The sequence below is a fragment of the Lampris incognitus genome, chromosome 19, assembly GCF_029633865.1.
Source record: "Lampris incognitus isolate fLamInc1 chromosome 19, fLamInc1.hap2, whole genome shotgun sequence".
Classification (NCBI taxonomy): Eukaryota; Metazoa; Chordata; class Actinopteri; order Lampriformes; family Lampridae; genus Lampris; species Lampris incognitus.
The window spans coordinates 7,050,441-7,067,903 of NC_079229.1; the positions used below are offsets into that span (position 1 = coordinate 7,050,441).

The 17,463-nt window shown below is 53.2% G+C and overlaps 1 protein-coding gene across 1 annotated transcript in view; it reads left to right on the top strand.

Moving 5' to 3' along the window:
• The window catches only part of atp8a2 (ATPase phospholipid transporting 8A2), a 26,830-nt gene extending 14,448 nt beyond the window's left edge, over positions 1–12,382 (top strand). Inside the window, 8 exon segments of the mRNA XM_056299860.1 lie at positions 131–186; positions 1,435–1,458; positions 1,460–1,480; positions 1,482–1,544; positions 4,654–4,742; positions 4,924–5,028; positions 10,596–10,687; positions 10,858–12,382. Of these exon segments, the coding sequence (XP_056155835.1) occupies positions 131–186; positions 1,435–1,458; positions 1,460–1,480; positions 1,482–1,544; positions 4,654–4,742; positions 4,924–5,028; positions 10,596–10,687; positions 10,858–10,952 (545 nt within the window). The 3' untranslated portion in view covers positions 10,953–12,382.
• Positions 12,383–17,463: the final 5,081 nt, after the last annotated feature.

Consider the following 17,463-nt stretch of genomic DNA (forward strand, 5'->3'; position numbering starts at 1 on the left):
TATGTTTGAAAGCCGGGATGGAGACTACGGCTTGGACCAGGGTAGGAACACCGACATGCTCCGACACCTCCCCGCTGCACATTATATATACCTCCAGAATCCCCCCCCCCCCCCGTCCTCGAACCGACAGGGCGGACCACCCTTGCATTAGGATTGTTCGTAGATGGAAAGTTTTATTACTACAAGGTCAGAAAACTGTATTTTCAGACTCGCCTCTGCCAGGATTGGGAAACGTTCAGAATGAACCCCTGGCCGCAGGCAACGGATTGTCCACCCGGTAATAAGTCTCCGTTCTCTTAAGCGAACAAGCTCGAGACAGAGAAAGTCCCGTTTAAAAGTGCTTTTTTCCCGGGCGCCCGGGTGGCGTGGCGGTCTATCCCGTTGCCTGCCGACACGGGGATCGCCGGTTTCGAATCCCCCGTGTTACCTCCGGCTTGGTCGGGCGTCCCCTACGACACAATTGGCCGCGTCCGCGGGTGGGAAGCCGGATGCGGGTGTGTGTCCTGGTCGCTGCACTAGCGCCTCCTCTGGTCGGTCGGGGGTGCCCGTTCAGGGGGGAGGAGGAACTGGGGGTAGCGTGATCCTCCCCGGCGAAACTCCTCGCCGTCAGGTGAAAAGAAGCGGCTGGCGACTCCACGTGTACGGGAGGAGGCATGCGGTAGTCTGCAGCCCTCCCCGGATCGGCGGGGGGGGGGGGGGGGTGGAGCAGAGACGGGGAAGGCTCGGAAGAGCGGGGTAATTGGCCGGATACAATTGGGGGAGGAAAAAGGGAGGGGGGGGGGGGTCTCCGTTCTCCCCTTATATATCCTCTCCTAACTCATTTAAGAGTCCCTAGTTTATTCCCACAGCACAGGGAAGACTCCCCGGCATGATTTCTGACTGACAGCTGTCGGGGCCGGGCGGAAGTCGATGTCGCTGCGTTACTGACAGGCGGCTGCGTTGGCGATGACAGGAAGCGGCGCGACACAGTGCCAGCTTTCTTCCTCCCGGCCGCTGTGGCGTTTGAGATGACAGTGCATTGACAAGCCTGCGGGCCCCGGCATGTGTTGTACCGGTCCCGACGGGCAGGCCCCGCTGTTTGACAAGGGCGGTGCGGGGAGTCGGGGTCGCAAAGAGGCGGCGCTGACACCCCCCGTCCGTTCAGCTGTCCACGCGGCGGCCCCGGCGTAATGAAGTAGGATCCTGGAGGAATTCGCAAAGTGTCCCCTTACAGCTGCTCGCACACAGACCCGAGAGGAAGAGAGGGAGCAAGTGTCAGGGACAAGGTTGTCTATATTCAGATGGACTGAGTGCTACTGTTTGTTCTCTCTCTCTCTCTCCCTCTCTCTCTCTCTCCCTCTCCCTCTCTCCTTCCCTCAATTCCATCATTTTCTGCTCCCCTCCCCACCCTGTGTTGCCCCCCCCGCCCCCCCCCCCCCCATCTCTTCGCTGTAGTTTTCCCACTTGGCGGTGTGGGGCAAGCATGGCGCTCTGGATGGTCCTTCTTCGTGGTCTACTCCGCCATCTGGCCCTCCATACCCATCGCTCCTGATATGCTGGGCCAGGCAAGTGTCACGTCTCCGTAAACATAACCCCCCCCCTCTCTCAGGAAAAGGGCACGGGGGGGGGGGGGGAGATGGTGTGTGTCTGTGCACACACACACACACACACACATACCTACATACATCCATCCATCCATATTTATATGTACATGTCATTTCTCCAGTGTCCATTACCCAGCAGTCCCCTCTCTCGTTGCCAGTACCTGGCGCCTGCGTGACTTCTCTTGGGTGTTCTGCGTCAGCACGGCTGGAGCCCCGGGGGTAGATTTATACCCCGCCGTCCCCTCTCTCCGTGCTCCCCGCACCTGCTGCGCGGTCACCCGAGCCCCAGGCTTTTATGGCCCTCTCCGGAGGTGTTGACTCAAGAGGGTGGGCTGCTGGCGGGGGGTGATGGAGAAGTGCGGTGGGGGTGGGTCAAGGAGGGTACACATGGCGTCCCTTGATTGAGGGGTCCATTTTAGAATTTTGAGGGTGGGGGCAGGCGGCTGGATGGTGGGGGGGGGGGGGCTGTGGGACGATACCCTACTGTGCGGGTGAGAGAGTCTCGGGAGAGGAAGCGAATGGGGCCGTCTCACCCCCCCCCACCCCCACCCCCCCCCGCCAAGCCCATTAATTCAATTTGTGTCAGAAATCAGGAATGCGGTCAAATAACCCCGCAGCTGCTCGATCCAACTGGGGAACGGTCAGAGACACTCGGCCCTCTCCGAACCCTCCCACACACCCCCCCAACCCCCCCCAACCACCCTTTTACCTCTCCCTTTCTCCTGTTCCCTCTATCTATATTTCCATCTGTCCATAGGGGACAGAGGATGGAGAAACGAGACTGTGACCCGCTCAGAAGGCCATATATATTTCTCCTGCAGATAACGGTGCAGGGTTTATGTGCACGGGGGATGATTACAGTTCGCGGGCCAAACAAGAGATTTGTGTTTGTACAACAGCAGAAACCAACCATGTGTCTCTCGACGTGATAAAGCAGAGAGACAGAGACTCTCTTTGTTTGCCTGCAGCCTCCAAAACAACGCCTTTTGTGAGCCGTGGGGTTTATAGCTCTGCAGAAATGGATAGCCACTTCTTTGTGTAGGTGTTTTGTCGTGGATGGTGTGTACGTATGTGCGCGTGCACGTGCGCGTGCGCGCGTGCGGTCTGAACGTCTGGGCCCTTGGCTGTGTTTTCCAGCTGTCGCGGAGAATGTTTCCTAATGGTTTTCCGATTCCGTTTGGAGATTTCGCCTGGCGATACTAAGCTGCGCCGGTCTCTCGAGCCCATGCTATCTCTCCCTCCGCAGCACAGGTCCTCGGATACAGGAAGCGCATGATATACATGCGCTATACAGGAAGTCGCGGTGCGTAAGGTTTAAGTGATTGCACATACTGACTTAGAGGACAGCTTATGCGGCGCTAACCTCCCGGCTTAGAGATGAGCAAAAGGAAAATGTCGGGTAACGAGCGAGGTTTTAGGGGGGGCAGATGACGGATTCACGGGGACAAGCGGCGGGGGATCCGGCTAGTCGAGAGATCTCGCATTATCAAAGAGCGAGGCGGGAGGACGGAGAGATGTTTAGAAAAGGACGGGATGACCGACTGACAGATTGAGAGAGAGAGGAGTGAGTCGTGTGATTAACCCCTGGAGACAGACTCAGGGCGAGGGTCAAAGGTCAATGAGCCCGACTACAGCTGGACTAGAGAGAGAAGACAGATTGGGGGGGGGGGGGGGTTCGGGTTTACTGTGGTTACTCAAGTGAGCATTACCTGTCAGTCGAACCGGCTCGAGGCTGACATTATCAGTGTGCTTTGCTGATAGGTGTGTTGTTATCCTGTCGTCGTGGCAACTGGGAGGCTTCAAATAGGTTTGTTTTGTCAAGCAGATCAGTAGTGATTACAGAATTTCTATCTCAACAAGGAAAATGTATGATAGTGATTGTGAATAGGTGCGGCACGGCGGCGCAGTGGTTAGCGCGGTCGCCTCACGGCAAGAAGGTCCTGGGTTCGAGCCCCGGGGTAGTCCAACCTTGGGGGTCATCCCGGATCCGTTCTCTGTGTGGAGTTTGCATGTTCTCCCCGTGTCTGCGTGGGTTTCCTCCGGGTGCTCCGGTTCCAACTCGCAGTCCAAAGACATGTAGGTCAGGTGAACGGGCCGTACTAAGTTGTCCCTAGGTGTGAATGTGTCGGCCCAGTGATGGACTGGCGGGCCTGTCCAGGGTGTCTCCCCGCCTGCCGCTCAATGACTGCTGGGATAGGCTCCAGCATCCCCCCGCGACCCTGAGAGCAGGATAGGAGGTTTGGATAATGGATGGCCGGGTGGAGGATTGTGAATAGCTAGCCGGGCTTGTGTGGAATGTGAGCTTTAAATACTCTCTGCCTCCAGTTTCATCTTCTCCGTGCACATTGTTGCGCAATCTTGATGGAGAAACCCGCTTTCCTGACCTTAATTCGCTACGATAGACATTGCAGTATGTCAGCTTTTGTGCACGGAGATTAATCCACACGTACAACTTTCCTGATGATGAAATGTCGTACATGGTGAATAGTAAATGGTGGGGTAATTCACCACGCTAATTACATTTCAGCAAATGTGGGAGAAAGCTTGCGTGTTCTGTTTCCCAATGTACAACTGGAGAGTGAGAGACACTCAAGTCATTGTGTGGTAATTCCCCCGGTCTTCTGCCTCGCCACGGCGGCAATTATCTGCCAATGCCAGGCAGTGGCTCGTCCACTGGAGCTTCGCTAACGCATGCGATGTAAAAGTTCAGGGCCCTCGCGCACATCTGGAAGAAATCTGCAGAACAAATTTGATCGGTTTTACTGATTTAAGTCCGCGAAAAGTGTGAAAGCAAAAGTTTTCTTTAGCGGTACACGTGCAAGTTACCTCGTCTATACGTAGCTGGGGGGACCCACTTGAATTTAACACGGGGGTTGCTATTGCGAAGACAAGTCTTGATGGATATTGTGACACGGATCATTTGAAAGGCGCCCTCCATTACCGCGCATAAAAAGCAAAACACTGACCTCACTTTTCAATTTCAAGACATGAGCTCAAGTTCTGGGGGAGGAAAAAGCATGTCACCGGGAGCTTGGACCGTGTGAATGAAGCCTGTATGTCGTCTCTGCAGGCTGGCAGGGTGATGCAGTGCTGGTACTTCTGGCTGGGCCTGGTCCTGGTGCCCGCTGCGTGCTTACTCAAAGACTTCGCTTGGAACGCGTAAGTAAAGTGCATTTGGCAGAAACACCTAAGAAATACATACAAGGGCCTTTTTTCCCCCGACTCAAGTGTAGTCTGCAGCTCAGACCGGAGCGTTCGCTGCACGGCAGTATTTTCGGATTTGGGTCGTCCTCAGTGTGTGTGTGTGTGTGTGTGTGATGAGTTTATTTCTGTGTTTTAGTGGGCGTCGCACTGTGAGGAAGTCTCTCCTGGAGGAGGTGCAGGAGTTGGAGGCGCAGGCCATAGACCCGGGGGCGGCTGTACTCAGAGACGCAAGCAGCCGCAGGTATATATATATATGTATGTACTGTATGCTGCAAAGCATTGTGGGAGCTCCCTTGCATTTTCAGCCGGCGCTCCCATTTATTTCATTCTTCTTCTTCTCTTTCTTATGGGTTGTGTTTATTTCATTCATGTCCAGCCGTCTCCACTAACATACATCCTGTGATGAGTATGCTTGTTGACTGAGTTAATGAGAAGGTGGAGTGCGAACAGCACCACATCAGCTGCTTTCTCATTGAGCCACATTGTGTTAGAAAGCAGCGAGTTTAACTTCATTTTGTTATTATTTTCTTCTATTCTCTCAATAACGTGACTGTGACTGAGATAGAAGTGAAATAAGAAGTAATGGTGGCATTTCTAACCCCCTTGGTGGCACCGTCCGCAGGGCCAAAGCCAAGGCCGAGGTTCCATAGAGCCAAGACTTAGGACACGCGCTCACACAGGTAGCGCCTGGGTTTGACTTGTCTGACTGCGTGAACTTTGACCTTATAAATGACCTGTGTGCCCCACTGGAAGCAGCTTTGGAGTGACAGAGTGACCCGTGTTTCTGTTTTCCATTCCCCGGGTTCTCTCTTTTGTTCTCTCTCTCGCTCACTCTCGCTCTCTCCTTTCTCGTTTATTTTCCTCTTTCGCTTTCCCTCTCCGTCCTAGGCTGTCTCCTCACAAGTGGACCAATCTGAACTGCTGTAAAGATCTGGTGTGTTCACTGTGTCTCTGTAGCTGTGAAGTAGAGCCACAATAGCCTTGTGTGTGTGTGTGTGTGTGTGTCATTAGAGTTATTGTAGATTTAATTTTCTGCTGTCTTGAGAAAAATGTACAACTTACAGGATTAAGGAATGTGTAAGGGATTACAGAGGGCCGCCGCTTGCAGGCTGTGAGGGGTGACGGCACACAGTTTGGTGGGCTTACGGTTAAAGGGAACCAGTCCCGGATTTTCGGGAGCGAGTGTCCGGGTGGCGTAGCGGTCCGTTCCGTCGGGCGTCCCTACGGACACGATTGGCCGTGTCTGCGGGTGGAAAGCCAGATGTGGGCGTGTGTCCTGGTCGCTGCGCTAGCGCCTCCCCCTGGTCAGTCGGGGCGCCTGTTCGGGGAGGGAGGGGGAACTCGGGGGGAATAGCGTGATCCTCCCACGTGCTACGTCCCCCCTGGCGAAACTCCTCACCGTCAGGTGAAAAGAAGCGGCTGGCGACTCCACGTGTACGGGAGGAGGCGCGTGGTAGTCTGCAGCCCTCCCCGGATCGGCAGAGCAGCGGCCGGGACGGCTCGGAAGAGCGGGGTAACGGGCCGGATACAACTGGGGAGAAGGTGGGGGGGGGGTGTTCAATGTTATCTCTGTATACATATGTTGTGGGGCTAACACAATACCGAGCAGTCTCCTGCGTGTCTCGGAAATCGTGCAGAAGCGTGTCCGTCGTTGACCCGTGAATGGCGGTCTTCCGTGGGATTCCCTGCGGCGGCTGTACGTAGCGTTGCTATTCCCGTCTTCTCACCCAGCGCAGCCTGTTTCCACGTCGTCCGCCGAGGGCGTCGACAAACCAGGAAGTACGGGTTGTAGTTTTCACGGTCCTGTGTTGGTCCGCCGGGGGGACATCGCCGGTGGACACAGATCTGGCAGCCTTTCAGAGACCCGCAGAAGCTGAGTGTTGCGGCCGCTAATGGAGTGTTATCCTCACGACGTGTATATAGAGATAAAGCTGAAGACACGGTGAGAGATAAGCTTGTCCCAACGTCTCGGAGATCTTCTCCAGGCCGGGGGGAGGGGAGGGGATGGGGGGGGGGCTGACACGTCACATCTGCTGACCCCCAAGAGCGGGACTGCGTCCTGGGCTGGCCATCCTCACAGACCTGTGGAAGCTGATGCGGATCCTGGAGACCTCTCCATTTTGAAGAGGGGAAACAAAGCCGGGGGGGGGGACAAAGGGGACAGAGAACGGAGCAGAATGGAAAAGAGCACATCTGCATTTGTACTCGCCACTGGCGGCCGGGGACAGGTATAGGAAGCGGGGTTGGGAAGTCCGAGGACGAGAAAGCGTCTCCAGGGAGGAGGAGGAGTCGAGACGCGGCGCATCCTTGAGCCGGCCGGTGTATTTCCGACTTGCAGGAAGAGGAAGGAGGAACTTAAATCTTAGCAGGTAGACCTGTTGAGCGTTAGTCGAGCCGCCGCTTTTCCGTCCTTTCGTTCACTCGCTCCTCTCATCAGTTTAACAGACGTCGTCGGCGTTGGCCAGAGGAAACCCCGAGGGGGGGGACTCTCGCTCCGGTGTTTCTTTGTTCTGCTTTTTTTATTATTTCTTTTTTTTTTAATACACACACAGAGAAAGGCTCCAGTCTTCCGAGGGCAATTTCCCGAACACTTTATCCCCAAACTGTAGTCTGACCTTGGGAAGGCTGTCCCGCCATCAGCAGCACGCTATTGATCATACGGGAGCCCCTGTCCTGGCGCCAGGGAAACCCCTCTTGTGCAATTTAAGGCCTCATTGGCACCCACATCTTGGAAAACTATCTCTATCTCCGCGGCCCTGCAGAAAGCAAGCCCCCCCCCCCCCCGTAATAGCCGGCAGTAATTTCTGCATCCTGACGTCTGCATTCCTCGTCTTTGTCTGGTGGCTAATGGTGCCCGTAGACCCGGTGAGGAGGATGATGAAATCGGAGAGAGGAAGGCCGGGGGGGAATGAATAGGTGTTTGAGGGCGCGCGCACGTGTGCGCGCGCGCGTTTGTGAAGAAGCTGGAACGGGCTCGGTTATTTTTGGTCATGGGAGGAGAGGAGCCGTGACGACGTGTGGTCTTAAGAACAGAGGATCCAGTCTTTCTCTGGATGGGGAGGGGGGAGGGTTGAGGAGAGGAGGGAGGGAGAGGGGGACGAGGAGCGGTTTAATATGGCTGTGTTGTTACCCTGCCGCCCAGAGTCATGAGTTCCTATCAGATTGACTTGCGTTTTACAAGATATCGCTCACTCAGCGCTCCCTGCCAGCGGCCCGAGCTGCCGTTTGAGTTGGATCGCGCGGAGGCGGGTCAGATCTGCCGAGGGCCTCGAGAACATCGGTGACACGGGGGGAAAGAAAACCAGAAAAAAAAAAACGAGGGAGTCGGGAGGAGAGGGTCGAGAGGCAGTCGGTCTCCACTTTACCCGAAATGTTGAAGAACGCGTCGTCATGGCAGCTGGCAGAGACGCCGTCGATGACGCGGCGCCCGCCGACGCTTACTGTGAGGAGGGTCGCTCTTCCGCGGAGGCTGTACGGGGAAACCCACTCGCGGCGAGTCGCACACGCTGCCCTTGTCTTCCAGAGCCGAGTTGTTTCTCGCAAACTCTCGGTTTTTGACGACTCGACGGTGCTTGGCTCGGAATCGCTCTCGGTGGCTGTCGTTCCCATTTCCTCATTCCCGTTCCCAGTATCTGATCGCGGTGGTAGGCCATGTCTGCAGCTGTCACCATTGTCTATCCAACTCAAATGCGTTTACACTGCGGACAGATTTCACCTCCATCTAATCTCTGGTAAATGGACTGGACAGCGCTTTTAAAGTGCTTTTCTAGTCCGTCGACCACTCACAGCGCTTTCCCATCCACCCGTTCACACACACATTCATACGCCGATGGTGGAGGCTGCCATGCAAGGCGCCAACCTACTCATCGGGTAGGGTCTCGCTCAAGGACACTTCGGCACGCTCTCTGCAGGAGCCGGGGATCGATCCAGCGACCTTCCGGTTACTAGACCTGAGCCGCGCCGCCCCCCAAAAAAATTCACTAACCTTGTACAAAGTGTGAGAAGTTTGATCACGGTCGGTCATCTGGAGCAGAGACGAGCGATGGGCGGAACAGCACGCCGGATAAAAAACGAGCCCCCCGCAGGAAGAGCCCCCTCAAACCTCACGGACGTGTCGGTCCCGAATACTCTCTGCAGACAGATTGCGAAATCAAGTGCTTACATAAGGCCTTGGCTCGCTACGATTCCGGCCGTCTTGCAAAATTAGCGGAGGCAACACAGTACGGTGGGCGGGGGGGAGGGGGAGGGGAGGAAAAGCTTCATCACGTCCTCTTCATCACACTGTACGAGTTGAAGCGAGACCGCCGTCGTGTCGTGCGAACGGCCGTGAACGACCCGCGTCCGCTGACAGCAAGCCGGCCGCGGAGAGACCGCACGGTCCTGGGGGCTTTTCCGAACGGCCTCGCGGAGGAAACGCGCCGCCGCGCTGATTCACGAGCGTTTCGTCGCCTCGAGAGAAACCCGGAAAGACACAACGCGGGTTGGCAAATCTCCAGAGTGAGGAGGCTGAAGTACAGTACTATCTCCAGATGCTCCTCACGCAACCGTCTGCCTTGTAGACCAGCAGGCTTTACTCCCTCGCGGCAGCGCACACCCACACATGGAGGGAGAGAGGGAGAGGGGGTACTCAGCAGTGTGACCCCCCCCCTTTTTAAGAGTAATTATAGGATTTCCTGTTCATCGCAGTCGCCAAGGGTGTCGTCGTTTTCTGCCGCGCTGCTGTCGGTCACTTCGCAGGGCGGTGAATTTTTTATACACTTAGGATTTTGGTCTTTAAGACCTTGGCTCTCTCACGCCGAACAGCCACCGTCACGACAGACGGTTCGCCAAGGCGCCCGGGTGGCATGGCGGTGTATTACTTTGCCTGCCGACACAGGGATCGCCGGTTCGATTCCCCGTGTTACCTCCGGCTTGGTCAGGCATCCCTACACACAGACACGATTGGCTGTGTCTGCGGGTGGGAGGCCGGATGTGGGTCCCGCGTGTGGGTCCTGTCCTGGTCGGGGCACTAGCGCCTCCTCTGGTCGGTCGGGGGAGCCTGTTCGTGGGGGAGGGGGAACCGGGTGGGAATAGCGTGATCCTCCCACGCGCTCCGTCCCCCTGGTGAAACTCCTCGCTGTCAGGTGAGAAGAAGCGGCTGGCGGCTCCGCATGTATGGGAGGAGGCGTGTGGTAGTCTGCAGCACCTCCCCCGGATCGGCAGGGGGGGGTGGAGCAGCGACCGGGACGGCTCGGGAGAGTGGGGCAATTGGCCGGATACAATTGGGGGGGGTGGGCGATTTGCCCAATTAAGGGGAATTCTGTCTGAGACGGAATTTAAGATGGGCGATACCCCACAGTGTGTGTGGGGTGGGTGGGGGGGTGGGTGGGGTATTAGCTTATGCAAAAAACTAATTGTATAGTTGGGGGTTTTTTTTGCAAAATAAATAATGAAATATTGTTTGAGAATTGATTTTATACCCTCTTTATAAGCAGGTCAGCAACTCTAAGTCATCCAGCCTTGCCCTTATACTTGGTAATCACAGTTGTCCAGGGGTCTTGGTCGGCACAGGGCAGCGCTGGTTGGGCCTCCAGGCTGTGAGACCGGGCACTGGTTGAAACTTGACAGGAGAGAAGAAGAAGAAAAAACCTCGCCGGCAGATTTGACTGTAGCCGGTGGTGTTTGTGATAGTGAATAATAGCTTCGTCAGTGGGGGCGATCATCTCTTTGATTTGATCACCTTTCACCACGTGGGAATGGTTGTGGTGTACTTGAGAATAACTTCTCTTCTCCCCCCCCCTCCCCCCCGACCCCCCCCAACCACCGCAGTCTAAACGAACGGGCCCATCTGTTGACAAGAGTCTTTAGGAAGACGCCGTCGAGCGTAGGCCGCTCCAACTCGGTGCAGCAGACCGTGTCACGTGAGTGTCCTGTCCAAACAAGTCTCTCACACACACACATACACACACAGACAGACACACACATCTCGCAAGTTTCCCATGCAAGCAACATCTGCCTCAATACAAGTCTTTGAAATGCCACCTCCACCCAAACGCGCCTCTCTCTCTCGCTCTCTCTCTCCCTCTCTTAGATGGCTATGCCTTCTCCCAGGAGGAGCACGGGGTCGTGTCTCAGTCCCAGGTCGTGCGCTCCTACGACACCACCCGCCAGCGCCCCAGCCTCTAGCCCCCCCACCCCCCCACCCCACCCCCCCGACCGCTGCCTCAGCTTGCCGGAGCAACGGTTTGTCAGGACGACAGCAGAGAGACAGACTTGATGTTGCGACACCCTCACACCGGGGGTGACGGAACCCTGCTGCGGCCTTACTGGAACTATGACCTGATCCCCCAACCACCTCCTCCAACCCCCTCCTCCCCCCCCCCCCATCTGAGGGTGGTTGCGGGGACGCGGAGGCCGTCGCGGGGGCACGGAGACTGACGGGAGTGGGAAGAAGGGACAAGGACGTGTGTGGAATAAACCGTCTCCAAACTCCCACTCCAGATGCACAGGCATGAGCAATCGCATCCATGCATAGACACGAGCAATCAAACTCAAAGACTGCTTACCTGCAACTGTGCGTCCTGCAGCCGGGGTTTGGTTTGTGCCACTGTCTGTCAGTATGTGTGTGTGCATTCCAAGGTGTCTGTATCTGCCTGTGCATGTGTGTCTGCACGCCTTGGTGCTCCTGTGTGTCGCTGTGTGTGTGTGTGTGTGTGTGTGTGTGTGTGTGTGTGTGTGTGTGTGTGTGTGTGTGTGTGTGTTTGCCTCCACGGTTTTCTCTCATCTCCCTCTCCTGAGCTTGGCTTAGCTAGTCTGTCATCGCATGCCCATGGGGGAGGGGGAAGGACTTCAAAATAAACACACACATACACACTCGGTCCCAAAAGGAATTCCTCCCAGAGGGAGGGAGGTGCAAACCCAGGACCCCTACGCCTCTACGCCCCGGCTCCTTGCCCCCATGCCAGTACGACGCCTCGCCGGCAGAGTGCCGCAGAGGTACCACTGAGCCAGAACCATAAGCCCTGAACCTCTTTTATTGGCTGCTGCTCTGCTCCAATCGGGACCTCCTCCCACACCCAGGAGCTCTCTCTCTCTCTCTCTCTCTCTCTCTCTCTCTCTCTCCCCATCCACACTTCTCTCTCCCCCCCCCCCATTCTCGCCACTACTGTGAATCCTGTGAGTCGTTATGTGACATGACGCGGCACGGCGAGGCCTGTCTGGCCCGAGAGACCGGCTGACCTGGAGGCGGCGGCGGCGGCGGCGGCCTGGGCTCAAGAGCTTCCTCCTTCGCTTCTGTTGGAATTCCTCTCACCACTGGACTTTTTTGTTTCTGTTGAATAAAGTGGACACGTGTCTCTGTTTTTTGTTGTGTTTTCTCTCTCTTAATCAATGCCAGTTTTTCTTTCTTTCTTTTCTTTTTTTTTACTAATTTATGGACAAACCTGTTAGAAGAAATGTTTTACTTGAACTAGCGCTGCTCGGTGTCCGACAGAGATGTGGCGTTGGATTGATTGAGATGCTTGGGTTACGTCATGTGTTTTTGTTTTTTGCCTCTGGGATATGGCTGAATGTCCATTGTCTTGTGTGCTCTGTGTTGAGGACAGCCAGGTCCAGGAATGCAAGTGGAGGTGGTGGTGGTGGTCGGGTGGGGGTTGTCCGTTGGAGTCCTAACCATTAAATCTAATCAATCCATGGGCTTACCAAATGTTTCTGTCTCTGATTCCCTTGCGGACAGCTAATGGTAATCATGCATCCACCCGTGGGAACGCTGTGGTTGTGGGTGGTCGCGGTTGGCGCTTCGGGTCACGCAACTCGATTTAGACATAAAGCAGCGTCTCCTAACTGTTACCCGGGGCCAAGTTGGTGCAACGTCTTAATGTTTTGTGAGACGGAAAACCCGCGTCGTTTGGCCCTTTAATGACGCATGCTTGGAACGGGCAGGTGGAACGGAGGAGAGACCGTACGTAACGGGAGGCTCCTATGTGTATAAGATGCCTACGAGGGCTGAACGGTATTGGGGGTGGGGGGTGGGGGTCCCCATTGCGATGTTTATTTCTTGGGGTATATATATTGTAATACTAAAGAATAAAAGGAGTTGCATCATTTCATCAGATATCTGAAGCTTTTCACTTTCTTTTTTCCCCTCCCCCAATGGACTTTATTCACAGTGGTGCTGACGTAGTTCCGGCAAAATCTCTGCCAGCTGGTTCACTTCCGCTCCACTTCCGCTATCCGTATTGTTCGTATGGTTTTTGTCAGATGGCGACGCATTCTCAGAAAAAGAACCAAGTTTCAACGTACCGACAGCACGTAAGCTGAACACTGCTCTGCGCCAAGCCTCCGGTAAGTACAACCAAGCCCTTAGTTTTCATATGGTTCCCTCCGATGCGGTATCCCGCCAATTACCCCACCGTCCAGGTCGCTGCTCCACCCCCTCTGCCGAGCCGGGGAGGGCTGCAGACTACCACATGCATTCCTCCGATACACGTGGTGTCGCCAGCCGCTTCTTTTCACCTGACAAGAGTTTCGCCAGGGGGACGTGGCGCATGGGAGGATCAGCATCCCCCCCTCCCTCCTGCACAGGCGCCCCGACCGACCAGAGGAGACGCTAGTGCAGCGCCCAGGACACACACCCACATCCGACCTTCCACCGCAGACACGGCCAATTGTGTCGGTAGGGACGCCCGGTCAAGCCGGAGGCAACACGGGGATTCGAACCGGCGATCCTGTGTTGACAATGGAATAGACCGCTACGATACCCGGACGCCCTATAGCTTTTCCCTCTCAAAGCTCCAAAGAACGTATCGGTCAAGCAGTTGTAAGAGAGATCTTTCAGGGATTGTAAGAGAGATCGTTGAGGGATTGTAAGAGTGATCTTTCAGGGATTGCAAGAGAGATCTTTCAGGGATAGTAAGAGAGGTCTTTCAGGGATTGTAAGAGTGATCTTTCAGGGATAGTAAGAGTGATCTTTCAGGGATTGTAAGAGAGGTCTTTCAGGGATTGTAAGAGTGATCTTTCAGGGATAGTAAGAGAGGTCTTTCAGGGATTGTAAGAGTGATCTTTCAGGGATTGTAAGAGAGGTCTTTCAGGGATTGTAAGAGTGATCTTTCAGGGATAGTAAGAGAGGTCTTTCAGGGATTGTAAGAGTGATCTTTCAGGGATTGTAAGAGAGGTCTTTCAGGGATAGTAAGAGAGGTCTTTCAGGGATAGTAAGAGTGATCTTTCAGGGATAGTAAGAGAGGTCTTTCAGGGATTGTAAGAGTGATCTTTCAGGGATAGTAAGAGTGATCTTTCAGGGATAGTAAGAGTGATCTTTCAGGGATTGCAAGAGAGGTCTTTCACGGATTGTAAGAGAGATCTTTCAGGGATAGTAAGAGTGATCTTTCAGGGATAGTAAGAGTGATCTTTCAGGGATTGCAAGAGAGATCTTTCAGGGATAGTAAGAGAGGTCTTTCAGGGATTGTAAGAGTGATCTTTCAGGGATAGTAAGAGAGGTCTTTCAGGGATAGTAAGAGTGATCTTTCAGGGATAGTAAGAGAGGTCTTTCAGGGATAGTAAGAGAGGTCTTTCAGGGATTGTAAGAGTGATCTTTCAGGGATAGTAAGAGAGGTCTTTCAGGGATTGTAAGAGAGGTCTTTCAGGGATTGTAAGAGTGATCTTTCAGGGATAGTAAGAGAGGTCTTTCAGGGATTGTAAGAGTGATCTTTCAGGGATAGTAAAAGAGGTCTTTCAGGGATTGTAAGAGAGGTCTTTCAGGGATTGTAAGAGTGATCTTTCAGGGATTGTAAGAGAGGTCTTTCAGGGATAGTAAGAGGGATCTTTCAGGGATAGTAAGAGAGGTCTTTCAGGGATTGTAAGAGAGGTCTTTCAGGGATTGTAAGAGTGATCTTTCAGGGATTGTAAGAGTGATCTTTCACGGGTTGTAAGAGAGATCTTTCAGGGATTGTAAGAGAGATCTTTCAGGGATTGCAAGAGAGATCTGTCAGGGATTGTAAGAGTGACCTTTCAGGGATTGCAAGAGAGATCTTTCACTGGTTGTACGAGAGATCTTTCAGGGATTGTAAGAGTGATCTTTCACGGATTGTAAGAGTGATCTTTCAGGGGTTGTAAGAGAGATCTTTCAGGGATTGTAAGAGTGATCTTTCAGGGATTGCAAGAGAGATCTTTCAGGGATAGTAAGAGAGATCTTTCAGGGATTGCAAGAGAGATCTTTCAGGGATTGTAAGAGTGACCTTTCAGGGATTGTAAGAGTGATCTTTCAGGGGTTGTAAGAGAGATCTTTCAGGGATTGTAAGAGTGACCTTTCAGGGATTGTAAGAGTGATCTTTCAGGGATTGCAAGAGAGATCTTTCAGGGATTGTAAGAGAGATCGTTCACGGATTGTAAGAGAGATCTTTCACGGGTTGTAAGAGAGATCTTTCAGGGATTGTAAGAGAGGTCTTTCAGGGATTGTAAGAGTGATCTTTCAGGGATTGCAAGAGAGATCTTTCAAGGATAGTAAGAGAGATCTTTCAGGGATTGCAAGAGAGATCTTTCAGGGATTGTAAGAGTGATCTTTCAGGGATTGTAAGAGAGATCGTTCACGGATTGTAAAAGTGACCTTTCAGGGATTGCAAGAGAGATCTTTCAGGGACTGCAAGAGAGAGCTTTCAGGGATTGTAAAAGTAATCTTTCAGGGATTGCAAGAGTGATCTTTCACGGATTGTAAAAGTGACCTTTCAGGGATTGCAAGAGTGATCTTTCACGGACTGTAAAAGTGACCTTTCAGGGATTGCAAGAGAGATCTTTCAGGGATTGTAAAAGTAATCTTTCAGGGATTGCAAGAGAGATCTTTCAGGGATTGCAAGAGAGATCTTTCAGGGGAAATAAGGCGGCTGTCAAGAAGTTATTAAATCAGACTTATTTGTCAGATGCACAAGAATATTTTTCTTTCAGAGCACTCGTAAAAAAAATGGAACTTGCTTGACTTAATTCTCTATTAAGCAATAAGAGTTTAGCCCAACATGACTGATGAGCCCAATTTATTTTCCATCCCATCCTCTGCAACCGCTGCACATATTTATACTGCAGTGTTGATTCTGAAACAATATACTGTTCAGCCCTAACGCCAGTGATGTCTTATGAAGACAGAATCAAACCTGTGTGCCAGATGCGTGTGTGTGTGAGTGTATGCAGATTTGTAACATCTAGTATTTTCTATATCACAGTCTTCATGAAGAACAGACTCCTAAGTGCCACAGAAGGAAACGGCTGCGTAAAAGCAGGAGAAAATGAATGCAGACCCCATCCCTTGTCCAGTTGGGTGATCCTTCCCACCCACCTTCCTGGATGTGACCCAGCCTGCGCTGGCCACAGCTGCTCCAGTATGGAGAATCCATCGGGCCAGGTCCCAGTAGGGGCCATGGATTCATTTATGCTTTTCAACTCCTTCCTAATGACTCCCTGGCGGCCCACTCCGGTTTCCACTTTAGCCGAGTCTCTATTGAAGCCGGCCAAAACTGCATCTCCACAGGCACAAGGAAATAGTCATGGTTTTAAGCTGTCCATTGTTGTCCATTTGTTCTTCCTGTGTTAGCTGTCGAATGATGTGACGGGTATTTGTGCAGCCTACCCTTGGCGGTTGGGTTGTCTGTGTGACTATATATGCGTGCAACTGCAACTAGTGTGGCTACTAGCCAATGTGTGTGTGTGTGTGTGTGTGTGTGTGTGTGCGTGTGCGTGTGCGTGTGTGCATGTGTGTTTCAGGGGGATTAGGCTCCGCTGGCTGCTGGTTCTGTGAGCCGGTTGTGTTCTGAGGCCTTCACCACAGCGTTCACTCCTGTGTGTTGTTACTGTTGCGCTGGCCTGCTCTCCAAGGTGTTTAAATATAAATCTCGCTCTTCCTGCAGGGCCGGACTGGAGTCTTTGGATGCACACCTCACTTTTCATAGTCTTTTAATATGCATGATTTACATTTATGACAATGGCAGGTGATAAATGAACAGTTTCTGGGAACACACCAGGCCTCGGCACACTGCTTTCAAACTTGATAGATGTTTTATTTTATTTTATTTTATTTTTTTTTTAGATTTGAAATGAAAAATGGCACTCTTTTTTTATTATCATTTCTATTTCACAGGACATGGAAACACATTTAACCTTCAAATATCATCCTCTTTTTTTTTTTTTTTTTGGGACTTGCACATTTGATCTTGCGTCAAACGTCAAACACACGCTCGGTATCACACCGGCGACGCGCTTGCAGCAGGACGAGGCACACGGATATCGTCTTCTGTGCCACGGGACGTCTCGGGCTGCAAGTTAAATGGACTGGTACATTCCTGAAGCTGTATGTTACTGAGTTACCAGTCCCATTACAGAGCCAGCTGCGGAACCGCAACGGTGAAAACCTGCACACACACCACCCCCCCCAGCCCACCCCCCATGGCGCACGAGACAACCCTCCGGGATAAACAACGGACATGTAGGGAAGCGCTGACTGTCGAGAGGGGGTTTTTTCTCTCTCTCTCTCCTCCCCCCCCATTCCTGGCCAGAGTGGAGGGGTAATGACTCAAAATGCTGGAAATGCCGCCACGTACCGGCCCAGCGGTTCCGCTGGCCTCCGCCGGCTCACAGCAACGCACACTTTCCCACTCGCCCGCTCACAGGAAGGAGGAGGTGGAGGGGAACGCTTGGCAGCCTTTTTGCTGCGTAATTA